At 47.2% G+C, this 17,728-nt stretch overlaps 1 protein-coding gene across 1 annotated transcript in view; it reads left to right on the top strand.

Annotated features, from left to right (window-relative positions):
• CEP192 (centrosomal protein 192) overlaps positions 1-17,728 on the top strand; it is a 170,208-nt gene that overhangs the window by 62,931 nt on the left and 89,549 nt on the right. The window contains exons 17-19 of the mRNA XM_029913877.1: positions 2,316-3,405; positions 3,504-3,630; positions 5,105-5,279. Of these exons, the coding sequence (XP_029769737.1) occupies positions 2,316-3,405; positions 3,504-3,630; positions 5,105-5,279 (1,392 nt within the window). The remainder of the gene's footprint in view (positions 1-2,315; positions 3,406-3,503; positions 3,631-5,104; positions 5,280-17,728) is intronic.

The following is a 17,728-nucleotide window of genomic DNA, read 5'->3' as shown; positions in this document are numbered from 1 at the left end:
TGGCAAAGGGGCTCCCTGGGTCACATACTTATCAATGAAAGTTGCATTCCTTGTGGCCATCACCTCAGCCAGAAGTGTAGATGAGCTTGGAACCCTAATGATAGATTCACCATACATTCCATTCCATTAGGACAAAGTCTCATTAAGACTAAATCTGAATTTCACCCCCAAGGTACTTTCGGAGTTCCGCTTAAACCAGTCAGTCCACTTACCTGTGTCTTTTCTAAAACCACATTCATCTGAGGAGGAGAAGAGACTTTCATTCCTCCTCCAATATGTAATGAGCATTGGCTTTTTGCCTACAAAGGTACGAACCAATCAGAAAATCACCTAGACCAGAGGTGGGCAAACTACGGCCTGCGGGCCACATCCGGCCCACGGGATCGTCCTGCCTGGCCCCTGAGCTCCTGGCTGATCAGCTAGCCCCCAGCCCCTCCCCTACTGTCCCTCCCTTTCCCCCGCAGCCACGCTCATGCAGGGCAGTGTGGCAGTGTGTTTGGCTCCGGCCGGGAGGCACGGCTTCAGACATGCTGCTCTGAGCCGCATGGTAAGGGGGCTGGGGCCGGGGGGTTGGCTATGGGGCAGGGAGTCCTGGGGGGCAGTCAGGGGGCAGGAGGTGGGAGGGGGCGGATGGGGGGCAGGGGCCAGGCTGTTGGGGGAGCACAGCCTTCCCTACCCGGCCCTCCATACTGTTTCGCACCCTAATGTGGCCCTTGGGCCAAAAAGTTTGCCCACCCCTGACCTAGACTGTTTTGTGCCATAGCAGAATGACTCTGAGGTCAAGCTGTATCTTTCCAGAGGCTCTTTAAATGGATCTCTGGCAATTTCCTACTTTGCTACCAGCTGTAACATCTTTCTTCCCCTTATCCAGTAAGGGCTCATTCTGCAAGTGCAGAAGCAACATCAGGGGTATTGCTTCAGGCTGTAGCTTTACTTGATGTTTTCAAGGCAGCTACGTGGAGTTTTATTCACACTTTCACAAGACATTATGCTCTAGTACAGGACTTCTCTACTGACTCATCCTTTGGGACAGCAGTCTGTCAAAAAGTTTTGCTGCCTGCATCCTGCCACCCTCTCCTACTTTAGTACTGCTTCAGCCACCCACAGTGTAATTATACATAGGAAACAACACTCAAAGAAGAGAAAGTTACTTACCTTATAGTAACTAGAGATTCTTTGAGATGTGTGGTCCTTGTCTGTATTCCACTACCCACCCTCCTTCCCCTCTGCCTCCAGTCATTCCTGAATTCACTGCAGAGAAGGGACTGGAGAGGCAGTCGATCTACTCTGCCCTTTATACTTTCTGTTTGAGGCATGAGGAGAGCAAGGGTGCACCTGTGGACCAACGGACACTGCTTGTAAGAATTCTCCAATTCCAGAGACATGAAGTGAATATGTACCTGCAGTGGAATACAGACAGTGACCACCCATCTCCCAAGAACCTCCAGTTACTATAAGTAACTTTCCCTCAGGCAGGAAAAGAAGTATAAAGAAGCCTGCTGGTGAGTAGTATGTATTCAGAAATTGGCTTCAGTTAGGGCTCTCTTTATCCAGAGATTCTCTCTTTATCATGTCTGAAGCCTCTCCCCTCTTTCTTGTAAACTGGCATGTTTCTGTCCCAGTCTCCATTATCTTAATCCTGGTTTCTTAAGTTGAATTGATAGGAGGCATGGAGAGGACTTTCTTTAACTGTGATAGGCTCCCAGGATGCCTTCTGTACTAATTCTTATAAAACTTGCCAGCTTGTTGCTTTCATTAGATCTTCTCTAGACACTTTCTGAAACTCTTGTGAAGTATGGATCTAACTTCTTATGGTACTTTTTTTTATAAACAAACTAAATGATGTTTGTGCCTTATAATATATTCCAAGGCATTTACAAGTCACTCACAAAATTTATAACACTCCTGTAGGCAGACATGTCAAACCCACAGAAAAAACGCAGAAATTGGGCTTGTTTTTGGCTTAATTGGCTTGTTGGCTAGTTTTTGGCTTGTAGCTTGTTTGGCTTGCAGCTTGTTGCTGCTTTTTTTATCAACTCCCAGCAAGGGAGGGGGGGGCAAGCAGGGACAAGGGGGGAAGAGAATTGGGCCCACCACAGTCCCAGACTGCACGCCTGGGGGGATCTAGTCATAGTGTTGGGCTTTTTAGGGATTGGCTTGTTTTGGCCTTGATTTTTGGCTTATTGTGAAAGTCAGGGTGCTTATTTACCATGTGAAAGTTGGTGACTGTGCCTGTAGGAGGCTAAGGCTGAATTACAAAGTTATTTTTAAGTAAAATTTGGGTTAAGCTTGTATTTAACTTTATTTCATTTTAGGAAAGACTTGATAAAAGCAAATCTGAAGACAAGCTGCCTGATTTCACAGATCCTATCCTGAGCATAAGCACAATTGCTTCAGCTATTGCTAATGCATCTGCTAGTGCTGATCCTTCTCAATTAGCTGCTATGATAATGGCTCTTTCAAATAAAAGTAGAGAGAAACCTTTTCTTCCTGAAGCTGATAAATATACAGACCTCTCCTTCATCAATCAGCTTTTATCCAGCAAAAAAGAAAAGCATAATGCTTTTAATATGGAGAAATATCTTAAAAAGACTGAAGAGGCTGGGCATGAAAGTGAGCCTGAAAACTTTACAAGATCTGATGTATCTGTCCATGACCTTATTTGGGATAGTTCTTTACCATATAAACATAAAAGTCAAGATACTCAGGCAGCAGACTTGCTAAATAGTAATCTTCTTATGAAGCAAGGAGGAGGGAAATGGCTTCTGGACTATACGGAAAGCTTTTATGAAGAAAATGGCACTCAGGATTCCTCTTGTGCATCTAACTTTCCTGAGAATAGAAAGAAAACTGTAAACAGGGCTAAGCATTCAGAAAAATCATCTGATTTGATAACTGGTAAACAACCACAGCCAAAGAGAACTAGCCTCACTTTAAATGTACTAGGTACAGAAAAGACATCCAGTGAAAATGAGAGACAAGGTTTTTTGAGTGTGCCTGCAACAAAAAAGGAGATGGTGTGTATAGGCAAGTGTGCTTCATTAAAGCAAATTGCTAGCCAAACAAATAGCCTCACAAACTCACATATAAACTATTCCAATGAAAATAAAGAAACAAGTCATCAGGTGATGAACAAAATTGTTCCTAGATCAAGTAATGACTCAGTGAAGAGAGCAACTACAGAAAGCACCGTGTCAACCAACAGCTTAAAACTTGTCCAGCAGTCTAGTATTCCGTTGCCTACAAGTCCTACCAAAGCAAAATCTACACAGAAATTGAGCAAAGATGAAAAGAGACAAGGTGGAAAAATGCAAAAAGGAATCAAGGAGGCTAGTGCTACTTGCAATAATTTTGTAAAACACGTGACTTTTGAAAAGCCTTCTGTGACTTCCCCAAAAAGTATTGGTAAGTAAATGTATAGTCTCAATCGATTTCCTAAATGGCCCGTTTTGAAAACAGTCTTGTTACTTTCATTGTGCTTAAAGGGATTATTCTGTTAACAGATCAGAAACCCATGTCTTCTGAATGTGACTTACAGTCTTCAGAGGATGAACAATATAGCTTCAGACCCTCAACTTCACCACTAATTCATTCTTCTCCCAGCGAAGCTTCTGGAACAACTCTTTCAGGGTAAACTTTTTTGATGGGGGAGTGAGGAACTAACATTTCCATATACCCCTAATTATGCTGTATTTTGAGATGTCTACCTGAAAAGGTAATGCCAGAACTCAATTTATTGTAGGATCTTGTTTCAGTAATGTATGACTCTAGTGTCCTTTAGTTATAAGAATCGGTAGTTTTTTTTCAAAAATGCAAGTGACAGGAGCCTTGAGCAATAATTGGCTTTCTGTATTTCCCTGCTGGTTTGAGCAGAAGATCTCCGCTTCAGATATCAGCTTTAATTGTTTTGTGGCATTGAGATGAATGTGGCAGTTCACACTTCTCACAGGTATTTTTTTCCAGGCTAACTCAAGCAGACATCACTGGATTGGTTGCAATTTGTGGGCTTTTAAAGTTTTATTTGCAACCATAAGGGCTGGAAGCTTTCTGTCTTTCTTTCACAGCTCAGGTTCTAAGAATTGCAAAATTTAATTGGGATTGTAGGCCTGGACCTGTAATACTGATGTTTAATTTGGCCCTGGTCAATATATAGTTCTAAATTAATATACTAAGCCATAGCTAATGATGATAAATGGAACATGGCCCCCTCAACAAAACAAGTATGATAGCCTTACCCTAATTTTTATGTTTTCAGTTACTGTTAAACAGTAACTTTTATTTAGAATTAAAACGTTAATACTATATTGTACATGCTGTTAATTTTCAGAATTTTGGGGCATGCAGCTTTTTTCAGAAGTTAATACACAATTTTGGATGAATAATCTTTTATGCTCCTTATGTATTACAAGATGTGAAATGTATAGCTTTGGGGTATCTTGATAAATAATAGTATGATATTATAGGTGACTCCTTTATATAAAAGCTTTCATAGTTGCCCCTCCCTTGTACTCTGGAAAGGTGTTCTCCATGCAGAAAATGTACATTTTAGGTGTTAAGTAAAAGGAGATATTGGATGCTCTTTGGGAAAAATATCTACTTCTGTTGATCTGGATGTTAAGGAACGCCATATGGTGTTAAACATAATGCAAGAAATACAAACCTGCTTATAGTGAAGGCCTCTTTGTGCCATAGCAGTTTACTTTTTAGTTTTAGATTCTTAGACCATTTCCGTAACCATAATATCAGTGTGCCCAAGCTTCAGTTTTATGGCTCAAGATGTGCCCTTGGCAACCCAAATGTAGATCCTATTGAAACTGGGGAATTGTGCATACATATCCAAGGGCAGAATTGTGACTGGTACACAAATCATAAGAAACAGAAGTTTTATTATTCAGAATCCTAGTGTTGACTTAGGTATCTTTTGGTGGTTGACCTATCCAGTTATTTTTCAACAGTAAATAGCGTACAGATTGAATTGAACAAAGCAGCTAATTAAGATAATTAAATACCTAAAAAGTGGTTTCTGACATTTAAATTTTGATTTTGGGGGGATGAGGTGGGAACATACAAGTCAATATTGACATACTTTGCATTTCCTCCTCAGATCTGAAGCTGATTCTCCTTGCATAGCACCTTATTTTCAGAGTTCTGCCTGCAATGACAGTACCTTAATTCAGTCAGTATGTTCAAGTCCTAGCATGAGTCGACTGACATATGTCTCTGCAACTGACAATACTCTTAAGAATATAGCCATCATACCTAGTGCAGCGAGACGTGAGGTAAGATAGTCTTGATCTCTAGTTTAACCATGTATGTACAAGTATTTTTTTTAATTCATTAAATTGTCTTTGAAATACTGAACATTTTTATGAATTTATCTACAGTTTAACTTTTGACAGGGGGCTTTAAAATATAACTTGAATGAAAGGTTTGTGGCAATTTTTATTTAAGTGAATAGTTGTCACCTTTTACTGAATCAATTTGTCTTTAAAATTGACTTGTTGAAAGAGAGTTGCCCTTTTTTGCCTCTACATTCATTAAAGGAAGTGTGAGGCTTTTCCAGTTTGTTTTTTTACACTGGGGAAATATCAAGGCTTGACTTATCTGTTGGGTGCCCTTCTGAGAATGGAAAACATGAGATAAGAGCACAAAAGACTAAAACCTGAGCAGATAAATGCGGAAGGTATTTTAGTTATTCTCTGAAATTGTTCTTCGAGTGATCGCTCGTGTATTCCATAATAGGTGTGCTTGTTCGCCATATGCACCGGTGCCAGAAGTTTTTCCCCTAGCAGTACCCGTAGGAGAGCGTCCCTAGCGAACCCTGGAGTGGCGCCTCCATGGTGCAGTATAAGGGGTGCTGTGCGCTTCCTCCCCCCCCCCCCCAGTTCCTTCTTGCCGTTTGTGCTTTGGAACTGCTCTGCTCCAGCTTGTCTGCAGCTTTCCTCCACAACTCTTGTTCATTCAGTGTAGTACCACCTGTAGTTGGTGTAACTTAGTTTAGTTTAGTGCGCCCAGGCCGGGCATGCCCCATGCCCTGGGTTTTAAGTCGTGTGACACTTGTAGGCAACCGATGCCAGTGAGTGATCCGCACACGACTGTTTACGCTGTCTGGGCGAAACCTATCTCAGCGATTGCTGGAAGATTTGCAGGTCTTTCAAGACTCAGACCAAGAGAGAGAGACATTCGGCTCTGGGCTATCCTGATGGAGTCGGTGTTGACCCCGACTCTGGGGCGCCGCTCTGAGTCAGTACTGGGTACCGCGGTGTCAGTGCGCGGTGACCCCTGGTGCTATCTACCAGTTGGCACCGCTCCCGGTCCGCGGGGCACACCAAGAAGGCTAAGAAGAGGCCTTCGGCGCCGGAGCAAGACCGGGGGAGAGGCTAGATCCATGTTGGGCAGTCCTCAGTCCCCATCAGCCTCCAGTCCTCCGACTCAGGTTGAGCGGAGTAGCCTGGCCCATTCGGAGCAGGCTTCCCTGGATGTCCTCCACACTGGAGGCCCTGCAAGCGGCCCAGAATGTTACGTCCATGCTGGTACCAGGGGCACCGCCAACACTGGCTCTACGGTCCAGAGGCAAGCCACCGCTGGGATCTCCGCGGTCGCCCCGGCTTGGTACCATTCGCGGTTGAGGGAATCTTCCTGATGCCGTTTGCTGCTCAGCGACCCTCCCGTGCTTAGTCCACGTGGGTCACTGTCGACCCTCACCAGGTGTCTGGTTGGGTTCCGACTGACGGGCTCCAGGCACTGCTCCGCCTTGAGGAGCGGGCACTGTTGAGACAGATGACTCTGAAGGATTTTGTCTCCGAGGGGCTCCCGTAGCTGTTGCAACACGAATGTCGACACCATTCCCGTTGGTCGTCTCGCTCCTGGATCCCGCCATGGCACCGCTGCTGCAGTTCTGGGTGTCGATTGCCGGTGCCTCGCTGGCGCGGATCCGCCCGCTGGAGCCGATCACGGAGCAGCTGCTACCGGCAGTACCGTTTCTCCACGTCGGGATCGTGGTCTCATGGTTGGTACTGTTACTGACGACGACGCTCCTCCCGGTCCAGGGACAGCGGCAGGTCGTATACCAGCCCGGCCTCCCTTCATAGTTGTCGATCGATGGGACAGGCCAGTCAGGCTGAACAGCCTGCTCCCCCAGTGCCACAGCAAGTGCAGTGGCACTGGGCTCCGTGGCCGGCACAGTGGTACCAATGTGCCCCGTGGCCCCCGACCCAGCCCCTGGTGGGGGCTCGCCGTTGGCCTCCCTGTCCCAGCCTCCGAGAATGGAGTCGGTGGGACGTGCATCTTCAGTGCCGTGCCTGGAGGGCGACCAAGTGGTGAGTCCTCCGGTACCCGCAGACATGCAAAGTACTGCGCCTGCCTCCTCACCCTCCCCTGATGAGGCGATTACGGCCCCTCCTCCCTCTCTTCCGCAGGAGGACTCTAAAGCCCACCAGGAACTATTGAAAAGGGTGGCATCAAGCCTCAGCCTTCAGGCTGAGGAGGTGGAGGAGCCCTCGGAATCCCTCTTCAACATCCTATCGGCCTCGGTGCCGGGCAGGATGGCTCTCCCACTCCAAGAAGGGGTGGCAAAAATTTCAAACGCTTTATGGCAAACCCCAGCTTCCTTGCCCCCCATCTCTAAGAGGGCTGAACGGAAGTACTTTGTGCCTGCCAAAGGGCATGAATACTTGTACACCTACCCTGCCCCCAACTCCCTGGTAGTAGAGTTGGTCAATCACAGGGAACGGTAGGGCCAACCAGCCCCTACTCCAAAAAATAAAGACTCAAGGAGGCTGGACTAATTTGGGGGAGAGGTTTATTCGTACTCGAGTTTCCAGTTAAGGATGGTGAAGCATCAGGCTCTCCTGGGTCGGTATAAATTCCATTTGTGGGGCTCTCTTCCCAAATTTGAGAACTCCCTCCAGGACCGTGACAGGAAGGAGTTCAAAGCTCTGGTGGAGGAGGGTACAGCAGCTGCCAGGGCAACCCTGCAGGCAGCATCAGATGTGGCAGATATGGCTGCATGGTCCATGGTGTCCATGAGGAGGGTGTCGTGGCTCCTGCTGTCTGGACTGTCCAGTGAGGCGCAGAACTCCTTGCAGGACCTCCCGTTTGATGGCGAGGCTCTGTTTGCGGAACAAACAGACATAAAGCTGCACGGCCTGAAAAATTCCTGCACTACTCTTAAGACACTTGGCCTCTATGTTCCAGCTCCGGCTAGACCTAAGTTTAAACTGCAGCGGACTCCCACTCAGGCCACCCACTCTAAATATGAACCCCCTTATAAAAAAGTCGCGGGATTATAAGAAACGCCCGCAGAAACAGTCACGGTCTGCCCACCAGCCTGGATCCTGCAAGGGCAAACAGGTGGGGAAGCGACCATTTTGACAGGATGCCCGGGGGTGACCTACCAGTTCACATCAGGGATCCACCCACAATAAAGCTTCCCTTCTCCAACCGGTTGTGTGCTTTTCTCCCGGAGTGGTCGCGATGGGTCCTCAACACCATCTCCCGGGGCTACACTCTCCAGTTTACCTCTGCCCCCATCCCTCCTGGGGGACCCCTCTCACGAGGCCCTGCTTGAGCAGGAGGTGGAGCAGCTCGTTGGCTTAGGAGCGGTGGAAGTGGTGCCAGCGGAGTTCAAACACAAGGGGTACTACTTCCGCTATTTCCTTATCCCGAAGGCCAAAGGGGGGATCAGGCCCATCCTGGACCTGCGAGGCCTGAACCAGTACGTGGTAAAGCTCAAGTTCCACATGGTCTCTCTGGCCTCCATCATCCCCTCCCTGGAACCTGGGGACTGGTACGCCGCCCTCGATCTGCAGGACGCATACTTCCACATCCATATATTCAAGGGGCAGAGGCGCTTCCTCCATTTCACGGTTGGGCAGGAACACTACCAATTTCCAGTCCTCCTGTTTGGCCTGTCCACTGCTCCCAGGGTATTCACAAAGTGCATGTCTGTGGTTGTGGCCTACCTCAGACGTCGTGGGGTCCAGATCTTCCCCTATCTGGATGACTGGCTGGTCAAGGGCAGCTCCCAGTCGCAGGTGCAGGATCACGTAGTGCTCCTTCTGTCCACGTCCGCTATCCTGGGCCTGTTGGTGAACGGCACCAAGTCCACGTTAGTCCCAGTACAGCGCATAGTTTATCGGGGCAGTCCTGGACGCCATGTCAGCCAGGGCCTCCCTCCCACTGGACAGGTTTGAGACCCTGAAAGGGCTCATTGACACAGTCACAAGGTTTCCCGTGATGACAGCCAGAGTGTGTCTCTAACTCCTGGGTCACATGTCAGCGTGCACATATGTGGTTCACCACGCCAGACTCAGGATGAGGCCCCTCCAGCTCTGCTTGGCCTCAGTGTTCTCCCAGGCCAGAGACAGGATGGACAAGGTCTTTACTGTGCCCGAGCAGATGATTGCTTCCCTACAATGGTGGTCCTCCGCGGGGTCCCGTTCAGGACCAGGCCCCAGTTGGTGGAGCTGGTGTCCGACGCTTCGGACCTGGGGTGGGGAGCCATTCTGGGGGACATTCAGACCCAAGATCTGTGGTCTGTGCAGGACCTTGCCCTGAATATAAACGTCAAGGAACTCATGGCGGTCTGGCTCACGTGCGTCGCCTTCCACTCACACCTGGAGGGCAGAGTGGTCAGGGTTCTCACGAACAACATGGCCTCGATGATTTACATCAACAAGCAAGGCGGGGCCCACTCCTCTGCCCTCTGCCAGGAAGCCTTCAGGCTGTGGGACTTCTGTATAGCCCATGATATTTGCCTGCAGGCCTACCACCTACCGGGCACCCGGAACTCGCAGGCGAATCGCCTGACCCGAGACTTCTCCTCTCAGCACGAGTGGTCTCTACACCCAAAGGTGGTGCACAGAATGTTCGTGACTCGGCAGAACCACCAGTATCCCTGGTTCTGCTTGGGGAGGAGGGCTGGGAATGGGTGCTACCTCCGATGCCTTCCTCCTATCCTGGTCAGGCCGGTTTCCCTATGCCTTCCCCCGGATCCTGCTGATCGTCAAGGTCCTGGAGAAGATAGACGGACAGGGCCTGGGTCCTCCTGATTGCCCTGGCGTGGCCCGGGCAACATTGGTATGGGACCCTCACGAGCCTGGCGGTCGCCCCGCTGTGGCTGTTGCTGTCCCACCTGGACCTGTCTCCCAGGGCTGCCTCTTCCACCCCAACCTAGCGGCACTCCACCTCACGGTGTGGCTACTCAATGGTTAGGCTGGGAGGAAAGGACGTGCTCGGAGGAGGTTCAGCACGTTCTCTTGGAAAGCAGGCGACCCTCCATGCGTCGAGCCTACTTGGCAAAGTGGTCTCGGTTTTCCTGATGGGCAGCTGAGCGGGGCGTTTCCCCTGTGGCTGCCCCGATCCAGCTCATTTTAGACTATCTCCTGTACCTTAGAGCCCAAGGCCTGGCGCCCTCCTCCGTCAAGGTGCACTTGGCGGCCATATCCACCTTCCACCCGCTGGTGCAGGGGCACATGATTTTCTCCCATGCTATGACTAGCTAATTCCTTAAGGGATTGGATCGTCTCTTCCCATACGTTAGGCCCCCAGTCCCGCAGTGGGACCTGAACTTGGTGTTGGCCTGATCGACGGGTCCCCCCCTTCAAGCCGTTAGCTACATGCTCCTGGTTGCACCTCTCGTGGAAGGTAGCCTTCCTGGTGGCGATCATGTCTGCTAGATGGGTCTTGTAACTCAGGGCCCTGACCTCCGAGCCCCCGTACACGGTGTTCCATAAGGATACGGTCCAGCTCCGACCCATCATTCCTCACGAAGGTGGTCTCCGCCTACCACATGGGTCAGAACATTTTCCTGCCGGTCCTCTGCCTCATGCTGGATGTGAGACGGGCTCTGGCCTTTTACCTGGAGTGCACTAAGCCGTTCAGGAAGTCTTCGCAGCTGTCCATCGCCTCGGCCGAATACATGAGGGGTCGGCTGATCTCCACTCAGTGGCTCTCCAATTGGATCACCTCGTGCATCCGTACCTGTTACGACTTGGTGGGTATCCCCGCGCCGTCAATTGTGAGGGTACATTCGACTAGGGTGCAGGCCTTGTCGGCTGCCTTTTTAGCTCATGTCACCACTGCAGGGTTTGTGAGGGGCGCTCCCCTACGGGTACTACTAGGGGAAAAACGTCCGGCACCGGTGCACGTAGCGAGCATGCACACCTATTGTGGAATAGACATGAGCAACACATCTCGAAGAACATCCATTACAGAAAAGGTAAGTCTTTTTTTGCTAATATCTATTTAATTCAAACTCTTACAAACACTTTGGCTAGGTCTACACTGCGGTAAACCCATGACACTGAGTCTCGGAACCCAGGTCAGCTGACTCAGACTTGTGTGGCTCAGGCTGCGGGGCTATAAAATTGCAGTGTAGACATTTGGGCTCGGGCTGGAGCCTGGGCTCTGAAACCCTACCCCCTTGTGGGATCTCCAGAGCCCAGACTCCAGCTTGAACCTGCAGATCTACACTGTAATTTTATAGCCACCAGGAGCCTGTCTCAGCTGATCTGGGCCAGCTGTGGCCAGGCTGCTGGTCCTTGATTGTAGTGTAGATATACCTGTAGAAGAGAAGTTCAGAGATTTAACACACCTGCTTTTTCAGTTGAGGACTGAGGATGCTCCAACTATAGTTTTCCAATCCTTTGAAAAATCTATCAAAACTACAAGAAAATTCTCCTTTTTTTAACTTTAAAAAACAAACATTAAACAGCTTTTTAAAAATAAAAACAAAACAACAAAAAATCAGATCTTTTTATGAGTTATAAAGGCAAAACACACTCTTCCCCATTTGCAGGTTAACTTTGATACAGTTTCTCATTTCTTGAGTCTTTGTGCTTCAGTACGTGTGCACTAGAGGATGAGCAAATGATGCAGTGGCAGTGTTTCATAGCAGAGTTTTGATTTGTTAGATTATTTTTGTCTTAAATGTAAACTCTCTTCCATGTGTTTCCATAATTCTACTCCCTAAACCACTGTTTGGTAAAATCAGCTCATCTTGTCTGTGGGCAAGGATACTTTTCAAGTTACTGCCCCCAACAAAATATGGTCTATTTTAGTCCTCCCCTCCTAGACTCCTGAAAGTATCAAAGTATTCAGTCTACACTATGTTGTGAGAACTATTGATCTTGGTTGTAATTTTGAGTTTTTATCTAGTGTTCATCATGCTAAGGTCCACAGATATGTAACAATGGGTACTTTACCCTGTTTACAACTTGGGAGCAGAGCCAGTCACAGGCATCAGAGGAATGTCTCACCTCCTGAAATTTTTGCCGCTTTTATTTGTCTCCAAGGCAGGCTTATCTAATCCTCTTGGCTACAGAGCTTTTCTGATAAATGCTAGCCGTTGACTTCAAATTTCTGACTAACAATTTGGCTAATTTGTAGTCATGTCCCAGGTCTCTACTTGGCACTTAGGAAGTTTTTCCTCTTTGCTCAGTTCTCTCTTCTCAGGTCCTTCCCTGGCTGGTGCTGCTTCAGAGTGAGAGCGAAGTGTCCACTTGTTCTTCCCCTTCTTATCAAGTGTCTCAATGAACCTTGGCCTTCTCTGTGGGCAAAATATAGTTTCCATTTAAAGCCTAGTCTAGGCAGGGTCACTCTAGCCCCCTCTCCTGGCCAAGAAAGGAGCTAGGCAGGGTTGGAAAAGCCAACTTCAATGCAAGCAGCGCCTCCACCCCATCTTTAAAGGGACTGATGCCAAAAGGCAGCACACCAGATGGAAGACTTCCAAAATCCCTAGAGCCCACGCCAGCAGTCATGCTCCTGATTGCAAAGCTCAACTGCCTCCTCCCCTCTCTTATCGGGCTGTGGTGGACGACAGTGGACGCAGCATGAGCACTGCCAGCACCAGAAAGTACAGTAAGGGATTTTTGGATCCAGCTATCTACTTGCTAATATCTCTGTCACAAGACTCTCGGGGGGGGTCCCTACTCATATTCCAAGATGGGGGCTCCAAAGGAAGCAAACCTATATGGAGCCCCTGCACTAAAGGGGGGCAAAATATTGGGGAATCCATTCTTGAGACCCAAAGGAGGCCCTGAATGCTGTGAAACAGAAGTTTGTGACTTCCATGGACAAACAGCGCCTATGTATAGCTTCCCAAGGACCGTGAGACAAGATCATAATGGAGGCATCAGCATTTCCTGCCACATCTAAGACTAGGAAAGTACAAGTGTATCATCCCCAGCTGCTCTTGTCCCCATCAGTTGCTACAAGTTGCTGTGTCTTGCCGTCATCACCACCTCATTTCCAACAGCTGGCTCTGCAATGATGAGAGCCCAGATGTGGAAGCAGGCAGTAAGACCTTTTAGCCTACCGTTTATTGTTTTCTAGCCCTACTGACCTCCATTTTATAAGGTTCCTCAGTGTGTACAAATCAAAATTCAACCAGGGGTCACTAGGAGACACGTAGCGATCTTCCTTGGTGGCTCGGGACACAGTGTTTCCAACTGGAGGAGACTTTTTTACCTGAAGGAGTGGTCCACTCACTTTACAGGCCTTTCACAGGGAGTCAAATCTGGACAGGCCTTGCCTAAATCTACTTTCACTTGGCACAAAAGCTATCAGGTGACATCAGACACAAGAGAAACTACGAGGTGTTATTTGACACCACAAATGCTTTCACAGTAATAGGAATGTGACTGAACAGTGTTTCAGATTTGGTCATTTTCAACTTAAAAATCACATGGCATGAGGGCTTCTTTCTGACATAGTGGAATACAAATCAGTTTCATGCAAGTATATGGGGCTCTGCTCATTGAGAGCAGAATCCAGGCAAATCAATTCCCAGTTCTTAGTACTTCATTAGAGAATTTAGTAGAAAGCTGAGGCTTTTGGTGTAATTGGAAAAAAGGCTACTTAGAATTCTTTTAGTGATTGCACGTGTGGATTCCACTCTTGGTGTGTCTGTGTGTGTGTGTGAACCCTGAGCACAGTTGTTGAAAATTTTTCCCTTACCTGTACCCATTGGTGCAGCTCAAGCACCCTCTGCTTGTGAATGCCTCTGCATGCAGTTATAAAAGGCGAAGCTGCCCCGACACCCATCACTTCTTTCTTACTGCCCGTGACTGTTGTTGGAACCTACTGGTCTTGCTTTAGCAAGTGCTCTCAAGATGTCTTTTGTTATATGTAGTTACATATTTGTATAGTTATTAGGGTTAGTGTTTGTTGAGTTAATTTAATATCTGTTTGTTAGTTTTTCCTCAGTTCCCCAAGTTTGGGGTTCTGTTATCAGTACCGAGGAATGCTTTGGTCACCAAGCTGCCTAGCATGCTCAAAGCTCAGGCCTGTGAGCAACCCACACTCTAGTTGTTTGAAGAGGTTGGATGAGTTTCATGTTGGGGATTGGTGCCAAATTTCCAAGGACGTCGAGCCTACGACCAAGAAAAATCATGAAGCAAGGCTTATATTTATTTTGACGGAGGCTGCTCTGAGACCACCTTTAGAGCCTTCTTGTTTGTAGAGGGTACTGAGCACTTCAGCATCTGTGAGAAATGCACCTCTGATGCTGACTGAGTTCTGGCACCGCTCTTCCTCACTGATGCCCAGGAAAAGCAGAAGGCTTCTAAGGTCACTGCTGGAAGAGGCAGCTCTCTGTTCCCTAAGTCTGCCAAGAATGGGAACAGTGTGTTGAATAGAGTGCAGTCAAAATCAAAGCACTTCTCCATCAGTGAAGTTGGCTCTGTGCCAGGGCAGGCACTGTCTAGTCCGGGGCCCAAAGCAGACTTCCATAGGTGCTGGCCCCACGGATGTCTCTTGTGCCCTGGTCAGAGGCTATTCTGGTACAGTCTATGCCAGAGGCATTTCAAGCTGCAAGGGATTTGCTGAGCTTATCAGTTCTGGTGTCCTTAGCGGTGCAGGAGATTGCTACTATAGTATTGGTAAACCACGCAGCGCCAGCCTTCTCAGTGCAGTGCCCAACACAGAATCAACCTCCTATGTCCTGGAGTTCTCATCTTTTAGTACCATTGAGTGGGAAGTCAGCAGTGATAGCCTCTCTTTGCCCTTCCCCCAGACTCTTGGCACTGATACCCAGCACTGACTGGAGTGGCCCCTCCACACAGAGGAAAAGGCAATTTCTCTTTTGACTCAGAGGTTGGCTCTTACGTTTCCCAGCTGCAGAGTGTCTTGCCATTCCCATCCTCGGCCTCATCTCCTGGGGTACTTGTGAGACCCTGCAATTGATGCTGGCATGGATATGTGGGCTGCAAGATGTTGGGGTCCAGTGCCCTTTAAGTGGTCTTTTGGAACCCATATAGGTTCCCCCCATTTCCAGATCTTCCCTAGCTCAATTGTATTCTTAGCTAGATGTGGGGAGTCAGCTCGTTGAGCCCCTCCTGATCACTGGTACAGTGTCCAGTACCAACCTGGAAGAATGTGTTCAGGAGCATTCAGCAGGACAGCTAACAGAAGGCCCAGCCTCAATCTGTGCTGGCTTCATCTTCCTCCTATCCAGATGAAGCAGTTTCTCAGGGGTGTCTTCATCCCCTATTGATGACTACAGGGCTCACCAGGTACTCTTAAAAAGAGTAGCTTGGCCTTGGACATTCAGGTAGAGTTGGTTAAGGAATCTTCTTGCCATCTTGTTGATATTCTGGCCTTGTGTGGTGGTGCCAATTAATGAGGCAATTTGAGAATTTACCAAGGCTCTCTGGTAAATCCCTCCTTGCTCCCTCCCATATCTGAGCAAGCAGAGTGTAGATATTATGTACCCTCATGGGTTTTGAGAACTTTTATTCCCACCCTCCTCCAGGGTCACTAGTTGTCTCTCTTGCCAACAAGAGGGAGAGCCAGGGCCAACAGGTATCTACCCCTAAGTCAAGGGACAAAAAAGCTAGACTTTTTTGGTAGAAAAATGTATTCTATGGCAGGATTACAGCTTAGAATTGCCAGTCAGCAGGCTTTATTAGGGCTATATGACTTTAATATCTAGGATGTTATTCTAAAATGTAAATACAAATTGCTTGAGGATGCTAAGCAGGAGTACCTGTCACTGGTAGATGAAGGGAAGCTGGTGGCGAGAATGTGATTCAGCTGCTAGGACCATGGCCTCTACCGTCTCACTGTGCAGGTGCCCATGGCTGCAAACTGTGTGGTTGCCACAAAAGGTTCAGCAGACAGTGCAGGACCTGCTACTTGAACGGTCATCCCTCTTTTCCTCTTGGAGGATAAACTTCATAGCTTAAAGAACTCCAGAGGAACTGAAGTCAATGGGCATGTATACATCTGCTCTGTCCGGGAAGCACAACATAGAAGTCTCTGCAGTGTCATGTTCAGGAAAAAAGTCCTCTGCAATTGCAACATTAAACACTTCTGTAGGCGACTACCCTGATTCCAGTCTTAGAAGGTCATAGACCACAATATTGGCACCTCACTCATACTTAAAGCTCTATTTAAACTGAACTCCTGCAGAACTTGTTATTCTTTTTAAGTAACTTTCCCAATAGTTGGTACCTCCAGTTAGGTAAGTTTTCAAATTCAGGAGCTTTCTCTGAAGAAACCCAGAATTGTTCTCTGAATTTAAAGGAAGTAATTATCTCAGCAACATACTACTGATTCCCAAAGTAAAATTTTTTTGTCACAAAATTCAAAAAATATTTATTCTGTCCAGCATCACAGCCCAATCCTTAGAAGCGCTGAATTTCATGGACAGAAAAGTAATGCATCTCTTAATGAGATCTCCTACATGGCCACATTGCCATCAGTATGTAAGTTCACCAGTAAAACAAATTTATTATCCAATCTTTGTCCAATGCCATGTTTTGGCAGACATCTTTATGCTATAGTTCCTAGTAAAGGTAAGCTGGGATACAATTTACTTCATTTGTGGATGTACATATTTAAAGAATAATCCTGTTTTACACCCTGGAGTAGCACTTCTATGAAAATTCCACTGTGATGGATAGGAGGAAAATTTTATCCAAGCTTTCTAGACAGAAAACTTGAATATTCACCCCTTCTTGTCAACTGTTGAGAATAGGCCACTTCCACCTTAATTGAATTGGCCTCATTAGCACTGACCCCCCCAACTTGGTAAGGCAACTCCCATCTTTTCATGTGCTGTAATACATATACTGCTTACTGTATTTTTCACTCCATGTATCTGATGAAGTGGGTTTTAGCCCATGAAAGCTTATGCTCAAATAAATGTTAGTCTCTAAGGTGCCACAAGGACTCCTCGTTGTTTTTGCTGATACAGACTAACACGGCTACCACTCTGAAAAGTGATCATCCAGAGTCAGATAAAAAACTGACTTTTAAAGATTCAGGTTTATTTAGTTAGGGGAACCTATCCTTTGCTCTGTAGTAGAAGAAACTTGGGTTTATTTATTTTTAATTTATTTATTTAGAAATGCAGTTAGCACAATATGTACTTTAGGAAAGTGGGATGGAGTTACACTAGCCATGGAAGCTAACTTAACTGGTGGGAACTTGAGGAAGTGGGGCATTCCTCAGCAACTTACAGGTCTAGTTCTCTCCCCAAGTTCCAGGCAGTTGGAGGCACCTACTGTAATTTTATCTGTGGACCTTATTACTAGAAGAAAGGGAACTTCCAGAAATTTGGTTAAACTTTATTATGTCAAGTGGCCCTGTAGATACTTCCAAGCAAAGATCCTGTTCCACTTTTTGGTATGTACCAATGTAAACCCTAATATTTTTCCTATAATTAGGTTAGGCAGAATTCGGTGTTTACTTTTTATAATTTTGATAGATAATATTAATGATT

Source organism: Terrapene carolina, unplaced genomic scaffold (genome assembly GCF_002925995.2).
Source record: "Terrapene carolina triunguis isolate 2854851 unplaced genomic scaffold, T_m_triunguis-2.0 Scaffold58, whole genome shotgun sequence".
NCBI lineage: Eukaryota > Metazoa > Chordata > Testudines > Emydidae > Terrapene > Terrapene triunguis.
Note: the sequence above shows the minus strand (reverse complement) of the source record. Positions and strands in the feature narration are given on the sequence as shown.